This window comes from Ambystoma mexicanum, chromosome 1q (assembly GCF_040938575.1).
Source record: "Ambystoma mexicanum isolate Mex_15411 chromosome 1q, UKY_AmexF1_1, whole genome shotgun sequence".
NCBI lineage: Eukaryota > Metazoa > Chordata > Amphibia > Caudata > Ambystomatidae > Ambystoma > Ambystoma mexicanum.
This window is the reverse complement of record NC_090922.1, coordinates 799401021-799419678: the sequence shown is the minus strand read 5'-3', so window position 1 is coordinate 799419678 and position 18658 is coordinate 799401021. Positions and strand designations below refer to the sequence as shown.

Sequence of the window (18658 nt, the reverse complement as noted above, 5' to 3'; positions counted from 1 at the left end):
TTTTGTTGCTGGACTTACACTTCACATTATTTTGGATAGCTCTAATAAGCACCTTCAGGCTAAGCTACATTTTAAGCAACTCCTAATTGGTGAGACCAAATACTGGGCACCTCAGTGAAAGCCCAGAGATCACCATCAATGACCCATGGAGTGAGCCCTGGAAGCCTTAGCACAGTCAGGAACAACATTGTAGTCTGGTAGAATTAGGGTAAGGCTTCTGAAACAATTGGTAGCATGCCTGAGTAGGATTGGGGTTCAATGCACCTTTTGGAGGTGTCTCGTCTCAGGAGAGGAGCACACGTTGGGGCTTCCTTGGGTACAAGTAGGCAAGATTGTACCCATTTCAAAACCAAGCACAGAAAGATCTACCAACAAAAAAAAATAATCAGTTGCCTATTCCATTTACAAGCTACAAACTACTTAAGGCCCCACAGATCGGGAAAGCTGAAGAAAAGAGGGCAACAAGAGAATCCTATTGTTGATCGAATGCCACTCAAATTAGTTGCAAATCATTCCAGGGGAGCTTGGGTCTCATACATCGACTATAATGTTGCATCAGGCTTTCTTTTAGAAAAACATCTAACAAGGAAATGCCTCATCATTGCTCTTGCATAGATGAAAGACAAGAGATGGGCCCATAAGGCAGTAGTTCAAGCGAAGAGACAAGGGCACGGGGCCTGTCTCGCTAAAACCATATTTTGCTGTGAAAATAATTTTGGTACATTGTATCACAGCCATGACAACAGGAGTCTGGAAAAATAATAGTTGCATGTACCAGTATGTCAAGCTCAAATCTTCTTAACTTTTATTAATGATTTATCTGACACTTACAATTGACTTTCATTACAGTAATGCAAAACCTATATTACTTTCTAACAAACATTTATAGAAAGATGTTCTTATGAAAACAAGCCACTCATCTTGGATGTAAACGGTTCGTTATTTGTTTCAATCTACACTATACTTTAGAACATGATGTAAAGCAAGTGTGCCCTGGAATCTCTAGGGTGATCTAGCATTAAGGTTTATTTGGTCATAATCCTCTCTTTGGCAGAATCATTTAAACCCAATTGCCAAGCCTACTTGCAGCTTTCAAAAACAAGTTCTAGCTGCGACACTCCAGGATATTTAATCCGCTCGATTCAGAACTGGTGTTCACTAGCACCACACCCTCACTTATGTTTTCCAATAAAAACAAAAAGCCCACCTAGCATACACACCCAGAGCAGGAACATGAGTGGTTCAATGCTTCCCTGATATAGATTCTATTGCACATAAACCCTCCCTCTGCCATCTTCATTACCTGATGCCGAGCTGGAGGCAGAGTGCTCCGAAGCATCCTCCTCTCCCTCTATATTCTCCTTGTTTTCTGCATGTTTCTTCAGGGTGCGTGTTTTGGAGGGCAGCATGGGCAGCCGGCACTGGTATGGCACCACAGAAGATGAGGATGTTCTGCCAAGCTCCTCTGCCACCTCTGCAGAAGGGCAAAAAATGAGTGGGCAACAAAGTGTGGTTGTTACAATATTCCTTAGTCTCAACAAAGAAATACAGTACAATGACTGGCAACTGGAGAACTGAGTGATGTCTCATAGGGAGTTAGGATGTATTTTCATATTCAACCCTGTGGGCAGATTCTTAGAGGCCATCCTATTCTGGAACACAGGGAAAGGCACCAATGTCTAGCCAAACCATAGCAAGATAGCGTGACTGAGCAGTAAGGCTTAGACTTGGGAGAGAGTGGGGTTGGTGAAGGGCTCAGTTAATGACACAGAATGCCTCAAGTTAGAATATGTATGAAAATACAGTAATTAAGCTTTATAGACCTAGCCCAAGGGCAGTACTGGGAGTTGTGGGTCCTGAAAACAGTTAAAGGACTAACTGCAGCAAGAGCATTTTTAACAAGGTTTACAGGCCCATAACTCCTAGTATGGCCAGAGGATGTGGCCGCTAAAACTATTCTGTTTTGTCACACGTCTGTGTATAAGGAGAAAGAAAACAAAAAGAGGAGCAATCTGCCTGAGTTAATTGAATTGTTTATTTGTATAGCGCTTATACACAATGCGTTTCAAAGCGCTTCAACGAGGGAGGGAACACGGGAGAAAGACATTTACAAGTCCTTGAAACAATTCAGAATGCGTAAAAGAATAACTATCTTAATTAGCCTGACGACATTTCAGATAATGCAAGTGCAAGGAACAAATAAGGGAGGAGGGGTGAAAAAACAAGCAGTCACATTACTATGCCTGAGGACAATTGTTGTGGTGCCGGAAAATAAACAAGAGGGAGGGGAAGTGGGGGAGGGAGGGTTATGGGGGAGAGGAAACAAGTAGGGAAGCGGTAGAGACAAACAAGCTGCCATCACAAAGGTCATGGGACAAATGATGGAGTAAGTGCTAGTGAACAGTAAAAGGGAGGAAGAGAGTGGAGTGGATGAAAAAGGCAGGCAGCTACAATTACTATGCATGACGGCAATTGAGGTAGTGCGAGCATTTAACATGAGGAAGGGAGGGCAAGGGGATGAAAAAGTCAGGCAGCTACAATTACTATGCCCAACGGCAATTGAGGTAGTGCCGGCATTTAACAAGCGCAGTGGTTGCTGGTAACTTGCTAGTTCGCAGCAACCACGTAGCAACATGAGGAAGGAGCAAGGATTAGAAATTAGCCCAGCCACGTTTGCCTGGGGCAGCCCGGCAAAGTAATGGAAGTGAACCGAATTGGATGGGCTGGGCCGAATCTGGCAGGTGGGGCCCCGGCAAAGACTTTGGCAGCGGAGACATCCGCTCCCCACCATGCTAAGGTAAGGAGCGGGGGTGGATGTTAGGGGGCTGGGGGTGCGGCTTGGGCGCCCAGGCAGTGTAGGTCAGGCACGGTACTGTTAGGGGAGTTTTCCTAAACTCCCACTTGGAGGTAAGACTTTAGTAAGCTATCCCAGTGGTTTGTAAACCCCCTACCTCCCCCCAACTCTTAGTATCTGTATGTACTACTCGGAGACCTTGGTAGATTGGCAGAGCAGTGAGGCTTATCTTAAGAGGAAGATGTGAGCTGTAGGTACACTGAACCTAGCTAGCAATGCACATCAAAGAAACAATTGCACATACATTTAAATTAAAATATAGATGTATTATGTTTACACAAGAGCCACTGTTAAATACTTGGCACAATAAACCAACACACATAGTTAGACTTTACAATACTTTCAAAAGGTCACTTTCTAGTTGCTGACACATACAATTGTTACAGGAGTTTGACAGGTCTCCCGTACTATCGGTAATAACGCGTAGCCACAAAGTAATACAGTAATTGCATTTCGTCAGCATACACATATACGAAAGTGATTTTTGGGAAGGAAAACAGTTGGTTAGTGTTATCCTAATAGAGCTTCGGTTTCTAGGGGATATTTCCCTGCACAGCAAGTCTTTAAAGTATAAAACGCAACCCTAGCTAAAAGGCAGTTCGGAGAGGCTTAAAGTCTTGAAAAGCAGCAGAAATCAAACGTTCCTGTGGATACTTTCTAGTCTTTAGAAAGGAAGATACAACAAGGCTTAACTGATGTTGGAGACCCTGTTAAAGGACTCTCTAAAGGGACACAAGCCCTACAGCGACTCTCTGGAGGAAGGAGAGGTAAAATAATTAGTAGAGGGTTCCTGGGGACGTGGAGATTGGTCCAAATGTTCGATATCAGTATTCAAATGAATAAAAGTGGCCACAGCTTTTGGAATAAGCTATAGCAAAGCCAAACTAATATAAAAGTTTCAAAAGATAGGAACACTTTTGAAAGGGGAGATAGAAGTTCTGTTAAGTATACCTGTAACTCACCCCCCATACTCTGGTTTCTTTTGGGACTTGGCAAGTCTTCAGAGGGTCGTTGGAGGTCGCATTTCCCGCTGTTTCTTCAAGAGCTCGGTGCCCAAGAGTTGCAGGTTCAAGTGAGTGCCTGGTCGGCCACAGATGCTGGTGGCAACATGTTCCACTAGAAGAATACAGCTCACTCTGGTGCACGACCCCTCCAAGCACACGACTGGCTGCAGGGAATGCAATTTGTGGCAGCCGTCACCATCCCCGGAGCGATAGCATAGGATACAGTTGTCGCGGTCGAAGTCCGCCTCAGGTGCCTTGGATGTTTGAACACCAAAATTTGGCAGAGTAGGACAAGCCGGCAGTCCCCAAATTTCATAGCCAAAACGCAGAACCACGTTGCTCCTATCACAGTAGTCCAATTCCGTAGCTAGTCAGCCCACTGGGTGGCCAAAAGACACTTCAGAAGCCTTCAATTGGCTTCGGCACCAGGAGACATCGGGACCAGTTGTTCCCACCGGTCCAGAGGGTGAAAGCACTGACAAGGGTCTTCTGGGATCAGCAGCTTGAAGGGCTTCACCGGGACTTCAGCAAGAGTTGGTCACCAGCCTCATCATGGATCATCCACAAGTCTTCCTTGCATCTTCACAGCTGCACAGGATACTTGGCTTGTCTCGTCTTCTGATCTGCTGGAATGGTTGCACAACACCTCTTCGAATCCCAAAGTCCGGTGAGTGATCAGACGCCGCCCTCCAATGGCAAGGTCTGCCCCACACATGCACACCAGGAGTGGTCCAATCAAGGACCAATGTGGGTCTAATGCAAGCATGTACACCAGACATTCAGGCACCAATATGTGGAGTGGAACCAGACGCCCCCCTCCCCCTTTTCCAGGACCCCACGCCCAAAGCCTTCACTAGCCTGCGAAAGGCCAAGATTTTCCCAGACAATGCAGGACCATGAATGCAAGCCTGCATTTACACCTGACAAAACAAAAGGGGGTGATGGCTGGAAGGCTTAGAATAAGTCTTAACCCCTGGCATTTCTCTGGGCAACCCTCCGAGCCATTGTTCTTCGCCTGCCGAGCCATTACAAAAGGGGAAAGACTATATGCAAATCAGGCTTGGTCCCCTCCCCAAAAGGGGCAGTCCAGCCCAAAGTGCCTGGTCACTTACCTTCTGCACCAGACCCAAAGCATGATTTTTTATAGTCGCTCCGAAAGGGACGGATATGCCCAGACGCGAGTCCCGTGCCTGCTGGACCTAGAGACCCAAGTCACTCCTCACTGATGAAACCCAACTAGGCCGAAACATGTTTGTGGATGCTTGTGGTCTCGTGCAGAAGGAATGTGACCAAGCAGTTTGGGTTGGACTGCCCCTTTTGGGGTGGGACCAAGCCTAATTTGCATTTGGCGTTTCCCCTTTTGTAATGGTTTAGCAGGCGAAGAACGATCATCTGGAGGGTTGCACAGAGCAATGGCAGAGGTTCAGATCAATTCAAAATCTTCCAGCCATCACCTCTTTTGATCTGCTGCATTTACACCTGAGCAAGAACCAGTCCTGCATGACAGGCAGTTCCCATGAGCTGTGGCCTAACAGTGTTGAAGAGGAATAAACTGCAGTCTGTTGTCACTCAACATTCTCTTGATCCCATTCCTATGTCATAGGGACCTCCAGCGCCTTCTCTTCCAGACATTTGTCCAGAACAGCAGCCTGTGACCCAAGCAAAGGGCATCATTGTACTATTGTCTTCAAGAAACTGCTGCAACTCATACTGCTTCCAGACAGCCTCTGTGTGCTCTTCCTACTTCATCCAATGACTGTTAGTCAGCGACTGGTGACTTCTGTTGCTGATCTGTCCCTTGTGGCAGTGAAATTGAGACATCACTCCACAGGGTCATCATCAGCAAACTGCCATTTTCTAGACTGTATCTTCATCGTTAGAGTCCCTGGACTCCACATGGGATATTTCAACTGTCCATCCAGGGCTGAGGTCTTCTGAAACAGACTCTGCCCATCCATACCTGAACTGCAACCTCTCCAGCTGCTGCCAGAGCACGTCTCAGAATCAGCATTGCTGGGACCCTTTTTAGTGAGGTCTTCCTATCCTCCTCTGGGGTCTTCTTTCCACTTGTCCAGCATGGGGGCATGGCTTGCAAGCCCGCCATCTTAGCAAGGAAGCCAGTGAAACAATGACCAACAATGGGGACTGTGCAGCCAGTCACAGTTGTTACTCTAAAAGGAATAAACAGGGCATCCATTTGGGGGGAGTGGGAATTTGTCAGTAGGGAGGCCCGTCAGTCTTTCCCATGAGCGATTTGTACTTTGATAAGGCGTTTAAAAACTTTGTGGAACCTGCTGCATCACTCTTTTCTGTTCTGCAATTTTCCCATTTCGAAAAGAGTATCCAGTGATAGACACCTGGCAAAAGGTCGACCGGGGGGACATTTCCCTAAATGTGAACTCCCATGAAAATTAAGCACTTTCCCCAAACATTCTAGGAGTTAGAATAGTAATTAATACACATCCTAGGATATGTGGCGGGGAGGCATTTATATGGGTGCAGGGAAGATAAAAAAAACATTTCTTGAAGAATAAAAAAACACTTACCTTGCAACTTTTTCCCAGGGTACATTTTCAATTAGAACCTTGAAAAGTTGTTTTACTTCCCGTTAAGGGAGTTTTTGTACCACCTTCTGTTGCGAGAACATCAACCACTGACCTTAAGCAGGCACTAACACATGTGACTACATAGCTTTAAGAGGTGTTTGGCTTCCCTTTAATGTGACTAGGCTTAAGACTCATTTAGGTTTAATAGGTCGAGAAAAAGGAACTAATCCACACACCTCTACAAAATACACGAACTGATATACTGAAATAATATATACTTTAAGTGTCACACAAACATTTCTCGGGGGAAATAAGTAATTACAGTGTAATACATGGTATGAATACAATACCCTGTATATTTCTTTTTTTTTAAAGGGTAAACATCTAAAAAGGACTCCTTACCCCTAAGGCGTAGGTAGGAACCCAACATAAATTAACAGGTGGTTGGAAGAGCAAGGGAAACACACAAATTAACAATAAAGCTGCCTACGATCCTGCACAATTCGGTTCATTGTCCTAAAGACACAAGACACAACCCACACCTGGTATATGTGGAAGGACTTAGTGGTCTGCACCTAACACATGGGAAAGGGTAGGCAGAAAAAGGGAAGCAGGCACTTCGACAAATAGGGAATATGTTCTGAAAATCCCTAAGGCCAATACCAATACTCTGTATTCATTTGCAACCCCTAGGGCAAAGAACTAAAAGTAATGCAAATGCACACATGATAATCACAGCAACAAAGGGTAGGAAACATATTCAAACCATAGCCAAAGGCTTCCAAGAATTAAGACGACATTTTAGCAACAATAACAATACATTTCAGCTGAAAATAAGTAGTCACCAAATTAAACTACCAAGTTAAAACACATTCACTATTGGATAAATGCAGAGCATGCCATTTAAAAATGCATTAAAACCACAGGTAAGCACTAAAATTATGGTTCTTGGTCCTGAGCTCACGGAACCCGTTGCGGGTACAGGTAAAATGTCCAGGGACAGGCAAGTACCCCAACAGTCAATTTAGGAGAGTTCCAGAGATGTTTGAAAGTTCCATAAGAATCAATGGGATTACACAACATGGGCCACCCACTTTATAGGAGGTAAGTCAGGTCTACCCCACAGCTGAGGATTCTGCTGCAAACAACGCCAGTTGAGGCCAGAGGAGACCCCAAACAAAAGTTCCAGAAGTTGCTGGATGAACCAGTAGTCCCAGAGGAAGATGCAGCAGAGCAGGAAGACTTCCTACAGAAGTCTATGGGAAATGCAGTAGAGACTTGCCTCCAAAGAATCTTAACCCTGGCCCAGAGTGACCCCTGAGTGTGTGTATCTTGAATAATCGGCCACCCCAGGAACCAAAAGCTATGTACGAATGTTGGCAGTTTTGGCCAAAACAGCTCCAGCACGATGTAACAATCAATTAAGTAGTGGGCTTCTTTCCTCCGGTTCATTGTCCAGGATTTGGTATCCAGGGTGACCTGAGCCAGCGATGAATCAGACGACCTCTGTCTGGAACAAAGGTTTTTCTTAGGACGTTAACCTACAAGACTTCAGTGCAAAACCCGGCAAGGAAGAGATTGGAACAGTGAAGACGGCTTTAAGTGGACAAAAGATTAAAGATGCACAGTGTTAAGTAGATTTTTATTTGTATGCACAATCTCCTCTACATGCGAGTCCCCCAGCACTTTTTGCTGGACAACTGGATGTTTGGTCTGTTCCCATGAGCAAATGGGAACCTTTTTCCACTCACTCATTGTTTTGCCCCATCTCTGGGATACATTTGTATTTCTTTTTATAAATGTTCCTTGGGGTTATACTTTCCTCCAAGTCTTATGGCATCCGTCTTTGGCTTTTGCATCACACAGCACTCTCAGTGCAGTGTTCTGTGAGCCCTGTGGGCTTCCCTTTTCATTTTGTTGTATGGGGATATTTGTGTCCTTCCTACATTTTCTATTGTGAGATCAGCACACCCCCTCTTATGTGGAGTGCTGAGGGGTTACACTGTATTCCCTTTCTTACTGTTCCTGTACCTTTTTTAGTTTAAGTTTATTTGTTTTATTCACTTATAATACGCACCAAACCTGAAGGTAGCCAGGTGCAACAGTACAGAGAATGTGAAGCTTAATTTACAAGGTTGTTATGTAAAATATACAGTTATGTACAGGTTACATAAAAGCAAAATATACACTGGCCATGAAGGGGCAAATACAGAATAAACGAAGCCGGCATATATACAAGCGCTGGCAGGACATCAATCACTAGGGGCGGCAGCTAGGTGGTATCTAGCATATCTACTCTAGGAGGTTCCATGAAGTAAGTTGTCGGCAGCTTTAGACAACCTGAATCTTGGTATAATGAGGCTATTGGCATTGGATGTTCTTGCAGGTCTAGTGGAACTCCTCCTTGGGAATTTGTCTGTAAAATAACTAGGTGTAGCATTGTTCAAGGCTTTGTGAACAAGGGGTGCAGTTAATAGATGGATTTTACTTTGGGTGGACAGCCAGCTATTTTGGCGCCTGATATTGAATATATGCAATCTTTTGGGCACGCCAAGAGCAGCTCGCAGGGCGTTGTTTTGAAGAATTTGTATTCTGTGGATGATAGATGTATTGCCAACAATTTAGTGGCATTGCAATAATCGAGCCTGGATAGAATCAAGGCTCTGGCTAAGATAATGCAGTTTTTGCCTGATAAAAAGTGTTTGCCTGCTCTAATGAGCTTACAAGTGTAAGCAGTGGCAGATGCCATGGACTTCAGCTGTTTGTCGAATGAAAGGGTGGAGTCCAGATAGAAGCCAAGTGTCTTCACTTCCTTGGCACCTTGATGGTATTACCATCAATCACAAATGAGGAATAGTCTTGGCCTAGTTTTTTGAGGTTGGAGTGATTCCCCAGGATGATAAGCTCTGTTTAATCATCATTCAAGCATAATCCGTGGGTTGCCATCCATGCCTGGATGATGATATACACCCTATTTACCAAGGCCAAATCGTCCCCAGAAAGAGGGAGGAGAATAAGGGTATCATCTGCATAGTTAGTGTAGGTGATACCAAGACGGTCCAGATCATCAAAAAGGGGCTTAGCAAATATGTTAGTAAATATGTTGTATAGGGTAGGGGAGACGCAAGAGCCCTGCGAGACTCGCACAAGATGGAGATCGGGTCGGCTGCTGCCGAGGGGGAGAACACCCTCATAGTCCTGTCGCTGAGGAAAGACTCAATCCAGGTTATAGCCTCTTTAGTAAAGTGTGCAGCTGAGTCTAGGTGGCTGCAAAGGACCCCGTGGTCCACGAGGTCGAATGCAGCCGAAAGATCCAGCAGCAAGAGGAGAGGCATTTTACCTTTACTTCGTAAATCATCTATTTGTGCCTTCAAATCGATGAGGGCAGTCTCAGTGCCGTGTTGCGGCCGGAATCCTGATCGACGTACTCCTAGGAGCTTATGTTGTTCCAAGAATTTTTGAATCTGGTTATAAGCAATCTTGTCTGGGATTTTAAGCAAAAAAGGCACTGTCGTTATGGGACAGTAGTTCGTGGGAATAAGTGGGTCTAAGGTTTGCTTTTTACGCAAAGGCAGTACCCAAGATTGTTTTAAATTGGTCGGTACCGTGCCTGACACGAATGATGCGTTGACAAGTTTCGAAATAAATGGGGAACGATCTCTGGGAGCGTATTTTATGAGCAGGGCAGGGGTCGCCCTGGCAGTTGGATGGCTTAAGAGAGAGGATGACTTTCTCCACCTCAAGCGTAGAGGTTTTTAAGAACATGAATCGTGCAGCTGGGTCCTGTTCATTTGAGGGTGGGACTATGTTTACGTTATTGGTCTGGGGTGGTTGGTTGAGTGTGACTTTTTTCTTAGATATTTTCTTTTGGAGCATAGTTATTTTGTTTGAGAGTGCTTGTTGGTTATCAGAAACCATGTTTTTTTTGGAGCATGTATCCGGGATGGGGGACTCTAGTTCCTTGAGGATAGTGAATAGTTCCCTCATATTCGCGCTAGCATTAGATGGGAATAGTTTCTTACCTGTAACTCCATTTCTCCAGCATTGGTATCTTTCATGGATTCACATGCTTAGAATATTCCCCGTCAGGCTGGGAATCCTCGGTAAGTTACATAGACATTTTCCATAGGAACACTTCCGACACTTTTGTGTCCTATCTATATCGTTTTGGGCCGCATACGCCAGCGCCACTAGGACGTAGAGGTATAAATAGCCCCGCCCCCGCAGCTCCCTCAGATTTCGGCCCCAAAAGTAGTATGGGGGGGGATCTCTGGTTTGCATGCGTAGGGGAGGCTGGTGGGCGCATGTGAATCCATGAAAGATACCAATGCTGGAAAAATGGATCTTTCATGGATTCACATGCTTAGAATAGCTTGTATAGCAGTATCCCCCCCCCCCCCCAACGTTGGAGGTGTGTATGCAAACCAATATCACAATAACCATAATGCATATTTATCATGGCAAAACATCACATTATAGTATGTTAACAGTGAAAACACAACACTTTAAAGTACATTAGCCGAAGGATGTGACCCCTTAATTGGGGCTTACCTTACTGAAACAGGTGCCGTAGGACTGCACCACACACATCTGTGTATCCTCAGTATGTTGCTGTTCGAGGCAATAATGCCGGGTAAACGTGCGTGGTACCGACCAGGAAGCCGCCTGACAGATATCTCCTAGCGGAATTCCGGACCACAATGCCGTCGACAAAGAAGTGGATCTCGTCGAATGGGCTTTTGGACGCTTTTCCAGCGGTTTTCTGGCTTTTAAGTGACAAAAAGAAATAGCAGACGACACCCATCGGGCTAGTCCTTGTTTTGAGATCGGTTTACCTTTAGCTGAAGGGCCATAAGCCACAAATAGTTGTCTCGTGTCTCTGAAGCTTTGAGTGCGATTGAGGTAAAATTTTAAAGCTCTTTTCACGTCCAATGTATGGAGAGTCTTCTCCGCAACCGACGAAGGTGCTGGAAAAAACGTCGGCAGCACTATAGAAGAGTGCTTATGGAACATGGTAGGCACTTTAGGAATGAAATGAGGATTAGTAGCCAACACAACTTTATTATTGAAAAACCTCAAGTACGGTGGATCATCCCTAAAGCTTGTATTTCCGACAGTCGTCGAGCCGAAGTAATAGCCACCAGAAAAGCCAATTTCCACGACAAAAATGTCAATGACAACAAGGACATCGGCTCAAAAGGGGGCTTCATCAGCGCTGCCAGAACCAGGTGAAGACTGCAGACTGGAGGAAACCTTTTCGTGGGAGGAAAGGTTCGGAACAATCCTTTAAGGAAATGTTTAATCAGCCGGTCACTAAATAACAGAGTTGAATGTCTCTTCCGAGTAAATCTCGAAATGGCAGCCAGATGCACTTATGGATGAAACAGACGAGCCTTTTTGAGCTAGGAGTAGCAAGTATGGTAGAAGCTGTTCCGGTGTGATATTAAGCGGAACCAAACCTGATTGACCTGCGCACCATATGCAGAATCTCTTCCATTTGTATGAATATGAAGCATTCGTGGATGGAGCCCTCGCAGCTTGCAAAATGCGACGACAGTCCGCTGGAATCGCTAACGTACCAAACTCAGAGAAATCAGGAGCCAGGCTGTCAGACTGAGGCTGTCCGGGTCGTGATGCCAAACAACCCCTTTCTCTTGAGACAGAAGGTTCGGGATTTTCTGGAACCTCATTGGTTCTGCCGCTGAAAGATGGAGTAGATCGGAGAACCACACTTGTCTGGCCCAGTACGGGGCCACCAGGATCACCCGACATGGATATCTGTGGATCCACTGTAGCGTCCGACGTATGAGGGGAAAGGCATACAGAAACTTGTCCGTCCAAGGGAAAGAGAATGCTTCCCCTAGTGAGCCTTGCTGTGGCCACCTGCTCGCGTATTGTGGGAATTTCCTGTTGTCTCTCGTCGCAAAGAGATCGAGGGCCGGACGCCCCCATTTCCCGAAGACACAGTGTAGTTGTTGGTCGTTCAGTTCCCATTCGTGTAGTCGATTCATCTCCCTGCTGAGAGAGTCTGTTTGCACATTTTTGACTCCTGGCAAGTGGAACGCCAATAGATATATCTTCTGCTGAAGGGCCCAATGCCAGACCTCCTGGGCTTCGGTCAACAGAGTTCTGGAGCGAGTTCCTCCCTGCTTTCTTAGATAAAACATTGTTGTTGTGTTGTCTGTCATGATCCGTACAACTGATGCCTTTATCCGTGGAAGACAGGATTTCAGGGCCCAACGCACCGCCCTTAACTCCAGCACATTGATGTGAAGGCCGGGCTCCTCCGATGACCAACGACCCTGAACCTGTAGGGAATCCAGATGAGCTCCCCATCCAGTTAGAGAAGCATCCGTCACCAATGTCATCTGGAACACCGGTTCCAGCAAGGGCATTCCCTTTGTCAGATTTATGGAAACTCTCCACCATTGAAGCGCCTGCACGAGCTTGCTGTTGATGGTCAATTTGTCCGACCAACGCCCTTGACTCTGTGCCCATCGATCCGCCAAGAATTCCTGACTCGGCCTCATGAAGAGACGACAATTGTTGATTAAGGGTATGCAGGACGACAGTCCCCAGTAGGGACATGTACCTTCGCACTGACACACTGGTGTCGACTTTCCAATCCGATGCTTTTTGCTGTAGTTTCAGAACCCTTTCGACAGATGGCTTTACCAGTCCTGACTGCGTCTAGAACTCCGCCCCCAGAAAGACCAAGGTCCTTGATGGCGATAAGGAGGACTTTTCGAAGGTTAATTGCGAAGCCCAAACGTTGTAGGAGGCACATGGTGGCATTCAGACTTTCCTGTGCCCTTTCCGGAGACAATCCCCTCACGAACCAATCGTCCAGATAAGGGTACACATGATGACCTTCTTTCCTTGACCAGGCTGCTACTGGAACTAGACATTTCGTGAACATCCTGGGAGACTATTTCAGTCCGAATGGGAGGACCTTGAACTGATAGTGGGTTCGTCCGACGACGAACCTAGATAACTTATGTGTCGTCGACGCATCGGGATATGGAAGTATGCGTCCTGAAGGTCTAGCGACGACAAATAATCTCCCGGTTGTATCGATCAGATCACCTTTTGGAGTGTAAGCATCTTGAATTTTAGATTCTTGAGCAGTTTGTTGAGAGCTCGTAGATCTAGAATGGGACGCCATTTTCCATTGGGTTTCTCGACGACAAAGTAAGGGGAGTACACTCCCTGTCCTCTTTCTGCCACCGGGACCAGTTCTATAGCTCCTTTCTGCAGCATAAGCGCCACCTCTTGCATTAGTATTTGAAGGTGGGGCTGCGCCGAGAACACCGGTGGAATGCGTGGTGGCTTGCCCTTGAACTGTAGAGAATGGCCCAGATGTATCGTGTCCAAAACCCATTGGTCTGTTATGAGCGCCCACTCGTCGACGTGACGAGACACTCTGCCCCCCAGGACGTCCTGAAAGTTGTCATTGCTGGCTTTTGGCCCGTTTATCCTTCGTCGACGAGGAGTAGGCGCCTCGTCGTCTGGAGGTTTGGTAATCTCTGCCTTTACGAGTAGCTTGGGCTGCACGTCTGTAGCCTTGGGAAGAGTAGGAGGGTCTGCTGAAACTTCGGTCTCTAGATGATCCAAACTGGGAGTTACCTGATGCTCCTCCGAAAGGAACGAAAATTCCTACCACTCTGGAGGGCTCCAAGGGAACGAGCCGTGTCAGAATCTTCTATCATGCCCTTCAAGGCCTCATCCACTTTCTCCCCAAACAGGTGTTCTCCTTCGCACGGCATATCCATTACCTTATATTGTACCTCTGGTCTGAATGTCGTGCACTCAAGCCAGGCTTGCCTTCGTAACACTACGCCATTGTTGATTTTCTTAAAGCCTGATTCCGCCATGTCGACAGCAATGTTAATGGAATGATTGGAAGCCTCTTCTCCCTCACATACGAGCAACATGGCAGACTTCCTGTGTTCTTCATGCAGATGGTCCAAGATAAGAGCCAGCCGATGCCACATCTCTCTATCATACCTGGCCATAATAGCCAGGGAGTTGGCTGCTTTTACTGTAGTCGCTCCAACCGATAGCACTTTCTTGCCAAAAGCATCTTGCCTCCTGGCTTCGTTGTCTGGCGGGGTCGTGCATCTGTGTTGAGACCTTGCCTTTCTGGCCGCCGCGGCGGATACCACCGATTCCGGCAAAGGTTGAGACATCAAGTACTTGGGAGTCGATTCCGGAGCCTTGAATTTCTTTTCCAATCGACCTTTCATTGCCGGTTCCGAAAAAGGAGGACACATGCTTTTTAGTCCCTCCTGCCAGACATGGTCTAAAATGGGGATAGCAAATATCGACTTTCTTCTCTTGCCCATATGATCGAAAAGAAAACAATCTTTTTTCTCTTCTTCTGGGACTAGGCCAAACTCTGCACATGCCTTACCCATCATTGCATGGAAAGCACCCACGTCATCAGGCGGTGATGGCTGCGCCAGACTCTTTGGAGTTTCCATCTCCGCTTCAGAGTCCCATGTAGGGTCCCTTGACGGGGATAACGAGATGTCTGAACCCGACCCTTCACGTTCCGACTCTGACAGTTCTCCTCCTTCCTGTGAACGAGAACGATCTTCCTCAACCGGGTAAGCGGTAGGAATTCTGGATGGAGGTCGAGGAGCCGGGCCTGGCTCGCCGACAACTGGCGAAGCCTGTAACACTGTCGGGACACTAGGCTGAAGTAACCGTGTGTCCAACCGCTCCAACAGCTTCTGTAACGTGTTCAACACCTCCAGGGACAGAACTGTCTGGGGATTCAGTAAGGAAGAGGTAACTGGAATGGCACTTCCACTCGAGAGCAACACCAAACCAGTTGGTTGTAATCCCAGATCGGTTGGATGTGCGACCGGACCACGGTCATCCTCCGCCGACGAGATGGAGAAAGCCGCTTCTGGTTGCAGTAAGGCCTCAGGCAGGATCGGATCAAAAACCTTCGGTTGCCATCCCACCGACGGGGCCACCGTCGACAATGACATCTTTTTCATAGGCGCTGTTTGACCTGACGAAATAACCGTAGGAAGAGCCGTCGCCGAAGACAAAGCAGGCATCGACGATCGGACCGTCCTCGATGAAGTCTGTGGCGCAGGGCCTTGAGGCGTTCCTGCCGTTTTTGAACTCGACTTGTGGGACGAGGACTCTCGACTCGAGGTAGACTTATGACGGTCTCCTGAGGAGGATTTCGATCTTTTCTCTCCTTTTTAGATGAGGAGGAAGACGACGAAGCCTTATGTGAAGATGACCTCGCAGGATGTTTCTCCGAGGGGCATTTTTCAGATGAACGCGATTTCTTCGCCGGAGGCTCTGCCGACACTGAGCGACGAGGGGGCAGAGGAGACTTAGATCTCGAGGCTGTAGAGCCTACCTCCGATGCCGGGTACGCACCCGCTCCGTCATTGAGCCAAGGACCAGGCGTCTGTTGCGGTCTTTTAGGGTCTTTTGTGAGAAGCCCCGACAGATCTCACACGTGTCCGCCGTATGAGGGTGAAGAGAGTAAATACAGTCCATATGCCTGTCTCCTTCATACACTTTAAGACCGCATGTAGCACACGGACGAAATAACGCCTTTCCAGACATCCTTCGAAAGAAACAGTCGAAGAAGAAGAACGCACAACCTAATAAAATAGTAGATACTCGAGGTAATCCCACTACTTTGGAAGATGGTTGAAATCTGAGGGAGCCGCGGGGGCGGGGCTATTTATACCTCTACGTCCTAGTGGCGCTGGCGTACGTGGCCCAAAACGACGTAGATAGGACACAAAAGTGTCGTAAGTTTTCCTATGGAAAATGTCTATATAATTTACCAAGGATTCCCAGCCTGATGATGGGGAATATTCTAGTTTAGTTTAGTTTGTTTATTTATAAAGCGCATCCGAACCCTCAGGTAACTGGGCGCATAATCATGTGTACAACAGGGTTACATATCGTTGCACGAACATCATATAACAACAGACAGAGCGTACATTAGTCCAGGCTCCGAGTGCTTACATACAAGAGTAGAATATACCAAGAAAAGAAAAGTATGTACAGAGAATATGGGATGAGGAATAAAAGTTACAGTGGCTAATGCGGACCGGGTTACAGGCTGGTCCTGACTATGCTGTAGGTAGAATAAACATTACTACAGGTGGAGAGTGGCAGCTAGTAGGTCATGACGGTGAGAATCTGGGTGTTTAGGCTAGTAGCCATGATTTTACCATGGCTCTGAATGGCCAGAATGCGGCTTCCGATCTAATTGTAGTGGGGAGGGTGTTCCAACATTGTGCTGCGAGCACTGGAAAACTGGAGCCCCCTGCTGTTTTTAGGTTCTGATTCGGGATCTTTAGTTGGTGTAGGTAAGGTGTTCTGGTGGGTCTAATGGGGCAGTGTCTAGAAAATTTGTCAGAAAGGTACCGTGGGGCAGTGTGCGATAGGCACTTGTGGGTGATGACCAGTGTTCTTAGCTTAATTCTGTCACGGATCGGGAGCCAGTGGACTTCTTTTCTAGCCGTAGATATGTGCGCCTTGCGCGGGAGGTTGAGGGCACATCTTAGTGCATTATTTTGCAGGATCTGGAGTCTATTCAAATTTTTAGTGGTAGTGCCTAAGTAGAGTGTGTTGCAATAGTCTAATTTAGACAATATCAGCGCTCTAGATAGGGTGAGGCAGCTAGAGGTGGAGAGAAAAGGCCTGCAGGCATTGATCAATTTATTGGTGTATGAGGTAGCTGCGATGGTAGAGTTTATTTGTTTCTTTAGTGATAGGGTAGAATCGAGGTATACACCTAGTGTTTTAACCTCTTTTGAGACTTTGCTGGGCAAATGTCACCTTTGCAGTTGGATGGTTTGAGGCTGGTGATTATCTTGATTACTTCCTCTTCTGTGACTGGTGAGAAGTGGAAAGATGGGCAGATAGGCGTAGTGTGGTTAATTTTGCTGCTGGGGTTCTGTTTAGAGGCAAGGCTAGCTTTTTTTGCTTCTATCTTAGTTTGTAGGAGGGCAGTTTTGTTAGCAAGGGCGAGCTGGATATTGTTACACCAGGCCTTGTCTTTGATGCAGTCCTCTGTAGGGGGCAGTGGTGATTCAAGTTCTCTTAGTATAGAGAAAAGTTCTTTGGTGCCAGATTTGGCATTTTGTATTCTCAAATTGTAGGTCTCTTTCTTAGCATTTAAGATGGCGGATTTGTAAGTGGAGGCAGCTGAAGCGAATTTGTCTTTAGTGGAGAGAGAAGGGGCTTTTCTCCAGCTAGTTTCTGCAGTTCTTTTAATATTGCGGAGAGCTTTTAATTCTGCTCAGGACCATTTGTTGGAATGGGCAATAGGTTTGGCTTTTCGTTGTTTGAGAGGAGCTATTTGGTTAAGGGCTAGTTCTAAAGTCTTGTTATATAGGTCTACTATGGCTGCTGGGTTGTTTTTTTGCGTGTAGCTTTACTGATAGGCGCGAGAAGAGGTTTGAGGTTCTCTATAGTGATGTTGCGGTTGTTTCTGGAGATTATTTGAGGTAACTTTGTGAGTTGTGTGATAGATGGTAGGGATCTGGGTAAGGAGAAGGTAATGAGATGATGGTCAGTCCAAGCACAGGGTGTGATGTCAGTCAGTGAAAGGTTGCAATTAGCATCTGCAAGCCAATCCAAGGATCTTCCTTTTGTGTGTGTAGGTTGGTTAATGTGTTGGGTGAAGCCTAGATGAGTAATCGTGTCATTTAGGGAAGTGGCTTGGTTGTCATTAGGGTCGTTGAGTCCCAAGTTGAAATCTCCCAGAATGATGATTTGGGATTTCGGTTTCAAATTGGTAGTGAGTAGGAGAGAGATATCCTCTTCAAAGGTAGAAGGGGGTCCTGGGGGTCTGTATATAATATGGAGCAAGATGGTTTGTCAGATAATGGGAGTTTGACAGATAGTAGTTCGGCAGAAGGTAGGGTTGTGCTGGTTACTTCTCTGATGTTAAGGGTGGATTTTGCAATAATTGCTATTCCTCCGCCTATTTCACTTTTTCTGTCAGCTCGGATATTGTTGTAGTTGTCTGGAGTGGCTAGCGCTATTGTGGGACCGGCTGCTGGGTGGAGCCATGTCTCCGTGATGGCGATAAAGTCTAGGTGGTTAGTGGAGATAATGTCGGCGACATCAGTCGCGTGGGCAACCAATGAGCGAGCGTTGATGAGGGCTCCCTTGATAGAAGTCTGTGGAGTGTTAGTTTTCGTGTGTGGTGGCGAGTGCGGTATAGTAGGGTTGTGACTGGGTGGGAGTTCAGAAAGTGA

The 18658-nt window shown here is 46.5% G+C and overlaps 1 protein-coding gene across 3 annotated transcripts in view; it reads right to left on the bottom strand.

Moving 5' to 3' along the window:
* Positions 1-18658, bottom strand: part of ABL2 (ABL proto-oncogene 2, non-receptor tyrosine kinase) — a 537261-nt gene that overhangs the window by 92545 nt on the left and 426058 nt on the right. For 2 of the 3 annotated variants that reach the window (XM_069641390.1, XM_069641389.1), the window contains exon 10: positions 1304-1474. The exons of the other annotated variant lie outside the window; for it this stretch is intronic. In XM_069641390.1, coding sequence (XP_069497491.1) covers positions 1304-1474 — 171 coding nt within the window. The remainder of the gene's footprint in view (positions 1-1303; positions 1475-18658) is intronic. 3 annotated transcript variants of the gene reach the window in all.